Raw genomic sequence first — 9,611 nt, forward strand, 5'->3', positions numbered from 1 at the left:
AGATAGATAGATAGATAGATAGATAGATAGATAGATAGATAGATAGATAGATAGATAGATAGATAGATAGATAGATAGATAGATAGATAGATACTTTATTAATCCCAAAGGAAACTTTGAGGCATCCAGTATCATGTTCCAGTTGTACAGAAAAAAAAAAATCACACATGAAATAATTTAAAATAAAGCAGAATACACAAATTTGGAAAAAGACAATATGCACACGCACAAGGTGGTAGGGAGTACTACAGTACATTCTGAAGGTCTTTCAAGGATATTTGATTTTTGACTGCTTCATTTGCTCATTTTTAGTCTGGTCAGAAATAAAAATATAGGATTCTAAAGCCAAGGCATGGATCAGTGTTTTATTGACACCTAACAGAACTAAATTTAAATTGAATATTAAGGCACTATTTTGACCAGAAGTTTGTTACAAATATAGTTTATTACAATTTTTTAACTTGAAATAATTAAAACAGACTAAGATAACTCAGTTTGACACATGTAATTGTATTTTGCACCACCAAAATGATTAATAAATAAACATTAGCTGAAAACTTGACATACAACAGATGATCAACTCCTGCGTCTTTGTGGCTTTTTTACTGTTTACACCAGGGACTTGTTTCTTTGTCCTCCAATTATGCGCATTCCTCATTTTTTAAAGATCACACAGCAGAATGTGTTGTGATGGTCAGGTACAAGGAATTTGTTTCTTTAAACTTTGGCTGCTTTTTCATTCATTTTCAAACCTCTTTACAAAACCTGAAGAACTACTGATCGAGAACACTTGGCTGATGATGATGGGCGGCTAAATGTAAATAAAGTAGGGTTGGTTTAAAACTTTTTCACAGTACTCTAAACTGGAGAGGACATCTTGGATTTTTGACTTGGAAAACCAATTTTTGATAGGGACCTTTTTAACACCTAGATGCAGCCACAGACCAAAACAGAAGTTGCTTATTTTTCAAGTTACCCAGCTGACAAGTTTAACTGACTAAACTGACATGTCATCTGGCACCTTAAGAAAAAACACGAGTTTCATTCATTTCCTCTTTAATGAGCATCTTGCAAATCCAGTCAACTCCCACAGAAGATTTTTTCCCATTATTTTGTAACTCCTAAACATAATTTTACTTTATCTAACAAATGCATTATTATGTTCGTCTTTTATTTTATAGTTAGCTGATTAATTTTAGTTAGCTGCTGATTATGATGCTAATTATCCATGCTGCTGATCATCTCATGCTGCTGATCATCTCATGCTGCTGTATTCATTCGTACCCATCTGCTCACCACAGACTGAAGTTAGGGCTTCTGTTGATATGCCGTATTGTTTTAGCTTACCATTTGGCGTTCATTTAGCGTTTAGATCCTTATATTCTATAGTTTCATTTTTACAAATTTTTGCTATTTTTGGGTGTAACTGGGACCCTGAGTACATAATTTTGTTCTACCTCATGTACCACATGTGATGTGAATGACAATAAATTTGACTTGAACTTGAACACAGCTGCTGGAAACAGGTAAAATGACTCATTTGGACAGGCCAGACAACAGAACAATCAGCTGAAATAGATTTAGAAGAGCCGAGTTATAGTACAAAACTGGCTGCTGGTTCTATTTTTAACCAGGCAAATCTCATTGAGATCACAGATCTCTTTTGGAAGGGAGGCCTGAGTCTGAACGCAGACTAACATGCATGTTTTTGGTCTGTGGGAGGAAACTGGTGTACCCGGAGAAAACCCACGCAAGCACAAGAAGAACATGCAAACTCCACACTGAAAGACCCCGGATCCAACCGGGGATTAAACCCAGGACCTTCTTGCTGTGAGGCAACAGTGCTAACCACTGAGGCGCCGTGCTGCCAGTGTGGCTTCTATGAGGCTTCATCACTTTGAGTGGAACCCTCATTACACAGATATTCAACCTACTGTTTAGCTGTAAACATTTAGTGAAGCTTTTATAACAAGACACACAGAAGACGCATGTGCATGTGAAACCCTGAAATCTGGCATTTTTCATGGTGGTGGTCTGGGGAAACCCCTCCAAAAGCCCAGCAGCTCAGAGTCTGTTGGCCGGAGCTTCCATTATGCCACGCGAGCACAAAGAATATCTATTCTGCTGCGACTGGGCGGCTCTGCCAACAGCAGCAGCAGCTAAAGAGAGGGAAGGGAAGCCTGCCTACAGCCCAAGACCCAAAATAGACGCTGCATATAAAAATCAGGCAACAAATTTAAGTCTCGTCTATAAAAACATGTTTATGTACAACCTAGATGTTTACCAAAAGACTATTTGTGGACAGAGTGGACCGCAGATCTTTTCTATCCGAGCGAATTGTCCTCCATGAAAAAACTCCTCCCCTCCTCTCGGTTCATGTAGAACCCACTTTCAGTTGTAAGCGTTCAGTCTGTGCTGGCTGTGTTTAATTACAGGATGTAAACCACATCTACAATACTCCCTGTTGTATGACAGAACAAATCATAAACTGTTACACAACTGCAAAATAGCTTAAATGGTGAGATTATGCTGCAATCAGGAGCTGGCTGCAGCTGAAATGTCATGTTTTACTTCTCAACACTAAAAATATGCACACACATCTCAGGAAAACAGGGAAGAAAAACACGGCAGAAGTTGTAGCTCACCTCATGGAGCTAAACGTCAGCAGAATCTAGTTTTAACGGGGGCCACATTTAAATAGAGGACTATGTATATATCAAATAAACTTTATTGGACTGCAAACTGATGAGCACACCTTTCTAGAGAAACCACATAACTTTACCATGTTGTTCAAATGACACCATATGTGGAAAACCAGGTGACCGCATGAACATGTTGAAAATGTTCCAAAACCACACGTTTCACATGGTAATTTAACCATTTTATCAAATGAGAATGGGATTTTTCGCATGCAAACTTTATGCGTTTTTCACTGTAATGGAAATGCTGAGTAGAATTTCATTGCAGGCTTCCGTTGCTTTCTTAATTGAGACATTTATGTCTTGTCGGAAATTCTAGTTTCTTTCCAGAAGTTTGCCGGAAAGTGAAAACCATAGAAATCAATTTTCATTACGTCAAAGCACCCAGAAGGAGGCAGTCCAGCTTGAGTTCACTGAGGGACGTAAACAGATGTTCCACAGACTTTTGCTGCCACAAGAATCTACTGCCGTATGTCTGTTACTAAGGAGAAATGTTCAGGACCGTTAAACTACATTCACTCGTCTTTATCAAAGGATCAATGAGACCAGACAGCACAGAAACTGGCACACAGTCATGATTTAAAGTCTTGGCTGAAAGAAGATGGGGATGATGGGTCAGTCAAGAGGGAAAGCACTCGGCTGTGCTGTTTCAAATATTTGGAGAAAATGAAGGAGCTCATCAAGAGGTGGAATCGCATAAGGAAGAAAGGACTCAGAAGGTTCAGAAAGAAAGCCAACGCTTGGTGCAAGTAAAAGTAGGACTGAAGGAAGCCATAAAATGCTCAGGAGGAGGAAAGAGTAACATGGTTTAATGTAGACAGACAAGGGCAAACAGAGGAACTGTGAACTTTATATGGAGGAAAAAGACTTCTTTGGTGTGTTTAATGTGTGGCTAAAAAATAAATGAGTGATAATCAGTGCCTTAAAAAACTGGTTCACTCTCGATCTTGTGCACATAAACACTTTAAAGTGTCCTTTAAAGTGGAGTTCTGTGGAAAGGTTACGGACAACTAATATCTAACCTGTTGTAGATAACTCCCTGTACACGCGTACCTCTGCAGGGCGTGTCCGCACAAAGCTAAAGTTTTACGACCATGTATGTGGTGTCGCACAATAAACTGCCCGGCGACGGACTGTTTTGTATGCAACACCAATGTATTAAATTCCCCTTCTTCATCTCTGATCTGGCCTTTTCTTTTGTTTTATTTTTTTGCCAAGAGGCAAGTGATCTCTTCCTCCTCGTTCGTTGACACCATGACTGAAATGGTGAGAAATGAAGGAATTTGTCACAGCCCACGGGCGAATTAAAATCACGTCCAGCGTGGCTGCGGGAGGATCTGGAGATTTCCTGGTGGGCTGGTCTGATGTGTGGGCTGCACACATTTTTTTTAGAACTTTTTATTAACAACATATAAACACAGAACACCACTACGGCTGGGGCTGCCAGCTCTCTCTCTCTTTTTTTTTTTTTCCTGACCTGTCAATCAATCCAGTAGACGTGTCAGCAAATGGCCAATCAGCGACCTCAATTTGTCCCTAAGGTCAACTCCCCTCGTCTGCGGAGCTGCTCTGCAGCCGCTCAGGGTGGATGCTTGAGTATGAAGTCTCAACCCTCTGCGCACAGTGCGCATAGTTTCCACGCGGCTGACAGGACGTGGGAGTGTACTGGAGCCTTTGGTTTGCAGAAACTGAGTTAATTTTGAATAAACTGAAAAGCTCATAGCTAGTTTGGGCAAAGCCAAGACCAAAGTGGACTGATCCATCCATCTTTAAACACTTCTTGTTGCAGAAATGACAGGTCCAGGTCAAAGTGGACTGATGCCATCTTAAAGCAACACCAATCTCTAAAAATTCATGGCGGTTGAGACAAATGTTATATTTTAAATCTTTACACCTTCATCAATTCTTCACTTTGGTTATTTTAGTGCTGGAACGGCCCCAGGCTGCACGGGAAATGCTACAACTAGCTGCTGCCGTTTGTACTTGCAAATAACCCCCGTCATCTATGTAAATAGCTACTGCAAAAAAATTGCAACAATGTGCTGGTTTACAAAATACTATTTGCATGAAATGAAACATTTTAACATAGACGTTTTGAGACAGCAGTACTCTACTTGGTTTCGCCCAAGCTAGCCGTCAGCTCATGACTAACTCATCAATCTGGTCAAAATTTAACTATTTCTCCAAACTGTGGTCATTCAAAGAGACATCTACAAACAGTAGATATTAATTATTCATAGAATTTCCACAAAACACATTTTAAAACATCTAAACTATCTTTTAAATGTAAAGAACGAACATATAAACCCAAACCCGACTCAAAATATCTATGTTCTCATCAATATTTTTCTTTGAACGGAATATTAAAATAGAAAATTTCATAACTTTTCACCACTCGTGTACTTTATTTCCTTTCTTACTTGTTGATTCTGATCTGTTTATGCCGTTGCTTCACAGTGATCATAGTTTTATGTATTCAGCTGCTGGGGAAACCTGTAGCTCAAATCACACAAAACCTGCCGAAGCAGACAGTTATCCAGTCGAGACACTGGACTGGATCACTCAAACATAAAAAACCCAACACAAATACATGAATTTGTACAAGTCTGAATACAAACACTTACTTCCATTGGTTTGTTTGCAGATTGCTTCAAACTAATCCTCTGTTTGCACAGTCACTTGCAGCATTGTAACTAAAAATAGATATCACCGTACGTCTCAGAAAGGGAATCTAAAGAAAGAAATATTTGGGTTTTTCACATTTCTTTAACTCAAAAGAAAATTAAAATCATTTGTATTTGTTAAGAAGAAGTATACTGCCTGTTTGTGTGTTGCGATGTGTTATTCACAACAAAAACCTTTAACACCAACAGTTCATGCAAGAGCTTGGTTTAAAACGTAGTAATGCAAGGTAGCAGGTGATGTGTGTTATGGTGCCAACTCCCAGCTGTGGTACAAATTAAACTGGAGAAATAAAGAGAAGTTCATTGAGACTCAGGCAAATTTGTTGTGGGACTATTTTAGTTTATCAGATGCTGCAATGCTTATTTGACTAAAATGTAATTTTTATCTATATTTTTAACAAATACAGTTAGTTGTTTTACTCTAGAACAAGAAATGAATGTTAATTTAGTTTTTATGACTATCTTGACTAGGGCAGCACGGTGGCGCAGTTGGTAGAGCTGCCGCCTCCCAGTGAGCTGGTTGCCCTGGTTCAAATCCTGGTTGGGGGACCTTTCTGGATGGAGTTTGCATGTTCTGCATGGGGTGCTTCCCCTGAAAATTTTTAATAAAGTAGATGCAATTTCCTGCATTTTGGTGCATTTTAATGGGTTGTTAAACATATACGTTTACCTACATTTGTAAATACTCTGCTTCTGTCAGGCTCCCCCCACGCCCGACTTACTTGACGGTTCCGTGAAGTAAGTCGGGCTCGGTTCCGAGCCTGACTTTGTCCCTGCTCGTTGTTGTCTGACTCCACATGTGAAACCTCCTGGCGCATGCCCTGCTGCTGCCTGTGGGCTCCAGCCCACGTACGACTGCCTGTTCAGCACTTCACTCTTTATGGGGCGGAGATTTCTCTAAGGGTAGATGCGGAAATGCTTCACGTGAAGAGGCACATCGTATGCTGTTGTGTTAAAAATGAGTGTTCATGTAATTATTTTCAGTTTACATATACAATATAAGTTTTATTCCTTCAAGGCAGTCATATTTGTCCATAACTTTATTCTTAGTAAGCCTGAGAGTTACCGGATCCAAGCCGGAGCCTAGCAAACAGTTACCGGAAGCACCCTGTCAAAATAAGAGTTCTCAGATTCTGTACTGGCAGGATCCGGCTCAAATTAAGCCCCACATTTACAAAGTAGGTGTTCATTATTAAAATACCACTGTATCGAAACCTAACTGAAGTTTTCCATTTCTATATTTTCAATTTGTCTATTTTCAGTTTGGTTTAATTAAAATTACTACCTTTTGTTTTGGCTCCAACAAACTCTGCCCCCTACCCCACCAACCTTCACCACACCACTATACATATACCCGCAATGACTTACAGACACCATCAATGCTAGACTGCCATCTCTGCAAATGAACACATTAACCACAGACGTTCGTGCCAGCAGCAAGAAGAAAAAATGCTTGGCTACAGGTACAAATAAAGTCCCTCTGGGCCCTACTGACTTCCATCTGCTACTCTTAACCCTCAATGCACTTTTGTTGCCTCTCCATAGTCTCCATTTTGTTGTCAACATGCAGAAGAACTTGTCTAACGAGGCACAGCCATAATTCAAAAACTCTGAAGAAAATAAAAATGAAACAGTCTCAAACTTGCAGCTCTTACCCTCCTTCGAAGATACGAACTCGAGGAGGCTCGCCTTGTTTGGAGGTGGAAGGACCTTCCTCTTCTCCAACATCTTTTGGTTCCTCCTTATCATGCTTATCCTCGTCCTTTACTTCAGGAGGGGTGCTGGGTGGGGTGGCATGTACCTACACTCAAGACAAAGTCAGAACAACTTAAAATACAATGTTAAGAATTATTGTAAAGACAGATAGTGAATGACTTCACACTGTTTCTCCAACACAAATGGTAGATGCCCATATTGTAATTATTTTAACAAGGACTTTAATACAGTACAAATGTGCAGGACAGCAATGCAGTTATTTGCTAAAAGAAACATATGTTGTGCTTATGAGTACCTCTGATATATGTGGTGTCCCTGTAGTTGCAAGGGCCTGTTTCTCTCTGGCGGGTGTTGGGGCAGAGGCCATGGTGTATGTCTCAGAGCTGTGCTTTTGTTTAGAGCACAGTAGAGAGAGGGCCACCTTAGTGCTGAGGCCTGGCAAGTTGGGGTTGTGAGCACTGATGCTCCACGTGGAATAAACAGAGTTATGAGGATCTTCGTGAGCAGATGGGTTGGGCTTAACATAATTAAGGTAGCACCAGTTGACTGAGGTGGAGGTGCGAAGGCTGGGGTATGTAGACGTGCTTGGCCTTGCAACACCCACATCTGCAGTAGACACCTCTTTCTTTGTATGACCTGTCATTTCATTTGATTTCTTATCTCCCTCCTTTTCTTTGTCATTTTTGCTTTGGTCTCCTAATTTTAAAGATGCCACATCTACCCTGTCTGGTTGATTCTTCTCTCTTACTTCTAGTGTTTTCTCACTGGCTTTACTTTCTTCTTTTTGTATTACCTTTGGCTTTACATCCACTTCCTCTCCTCTCTTATATTGCTCCTCCTCTTCCTCTTCTTTGACCCTTTTCTGGTGACGCTGAGCCTCAGTACTGAGCTCCAGACTGGCCGCAGGAGAAAGCATGCGTTTGCTACCTCCTGGCCCCAGTGGTCCATATCCCTCCTCAGGACCTGAGGCTAGTTCCTTTGGCATAGACAGTGGAAGAAGGCTCTTGATGTCTGTTGAAGGGACCTTCAGGTAATTTCCATGCAGCTTTTCCTGTCCCATGGCCGATTGGCTCATGATGATCATAGCTGTGCAAGAGGTTGACTCCTGTGAGTGTGTGGAAGCCAAAATCTGGGACAGGGTGGTGTACATGGCACTGGCAAAGGTAGGTCTATGAGTCTGGAGGCGCACTGGTACTACAAGGGACACTACTGGAGTAAGCTGTGCCAAGCATGTGGCAATGACTGGCTGTTGTTGTTGGTATGAGATGGTTACAAGGGACTGTTGCCTAAGGGAAGAGGGCATGGAAGAAACAGGCAGTCTGTTCCTTGTGTTAGATTGGGAAGGAACATATGTGGTAAGCCTGGAAGGTACAGGAAAATACAGGGCATTGCTTACTCTAGTCCTAGAGATTGGGAGAGGAACTAAGGGTGGGAGCTGATGCAGTGGTATTCTCAACTGTTCTGGCATGTGGATCTGAGTTGGATATGTATGAACAGGGGGAGAGCCTGTGTGTGAATGTAAGAAAGTTCTGTGGATAATTTGGGTGGACAGTACTTCAGGTATGGCTGATGTGACAGGGAGCAGCTGCGATATTGATTCTCTTGGGAAAGTGTGCTGTCCGCTGGGCTGCAAAGGGAGCATGTCTTGGGAGGGTGGAAAGATGTGTGGTTGTAATAGCTGCAAGGCCTTTCCTGGAGCTTCAGGGTACAAGTAGGAGCTTGCTTCAGTAGAGTAGAGTGAAAGATGGTCAGAGTGTGAAGGACCTGGTTTTGGACATTCAGTTCTGGATAACTGACAAATAGTTCCCCCAATCTCCTGCTCGGGTTCACCTAAAGTGGCTTGCTTTACAAGAAGAAATTTTCTTCTTTCTTTCCAAGAGGATGTGGACTGCTGAGATGACAAGGATCCATAATCAAAGGACTTACTTCTAATCTCTGAGTTCTGTTCTGTTTGCTGTGGGCTAGCTGGGGCCTGCTCTGAGGCAGAACGCCTCATCTCCTTGTGGCCTTGGTGGTGTTGGTGAGAAACAGATGGTACTGTCAACATCTGAGAGCTTTGGCTGTCTGAGGCCCACACAGCCAGTTCGGGTCGGACTGTGTCCTCAAAAGAAGTTGAAAGGCTTGAAATGTTGCTTTCTTGACTGGGGCTGCGAGGCAGAGACAAAGATTCAAAGCTAGACTCCCCAGAGGACTGAGAAGCTTCTGCTAAGCGGAGTCTTTTCTTCTTTGGTGGCAGCTTCTCTGCAGGTAGCTGGGCCAGAGTCTGGCTACGCTGAGGCCACTGGAACTCCTCGACTCTCTCTGGCTCCTAAGACAAAATTTAGCTTAGCTTAAATTCTTGAGTAAAAACAACAAGGACACAAAGAACTCAACTGATCAAAAATTTAATTTAAAGTAAAATATATTAAAATACAAGGATGTAAAGACACACACACACACACATATATATATATATATATATATATATATATATATACATATACATATATATATATATATATATATATATATA

At 41.3% G+C, this 9,611-nt stretch overlaps 1 protein-coding gene across 1 annotated transcript in view; it reads right to left on the reverse strand.

Annotated features, from left to right (window-relative positions):
• LOC119410298 (transcription factor HIVEP3) overlaps positions 1 to 9,611 on the reverse strand; it is a 12,079-nt gene that overhangs the window by 1,961 nt on the left and 507 nt on the right. The window contains exons 2-3 of the mRNA XM_037677211.1: positions 7,395 to 9,407; positions 7,039 to 7,184 (exon numbers count right to left, since the gene is read on the reverse strand). Of these exons, the coding sequence (XP_037533139.1) occupies positions 7,039 to 7,184; positions 7,395 to 9,407 (2,159 nt within the window). The remainder of the gene's footprint in view (positions 1 to 7,038; positions 7,185 to 7,394; positions 9,408 to 9,611) is intronic.

The sequence above is a fragment of the Nematolebias whitei genome, chromosome 5, assembly GCF_014905685.2.
Source record: "Nematolebias whitei isolate Nwh7 chromosome 5, NemWhi1, whole genome shotgun sequence".
Lineage (NCBI taxonomy): Eukaryota > Metazoa > Chordata > Actinopteri > Cyprinodontiformes > Rivulidae > Nematolebias > Nematolebias whitei.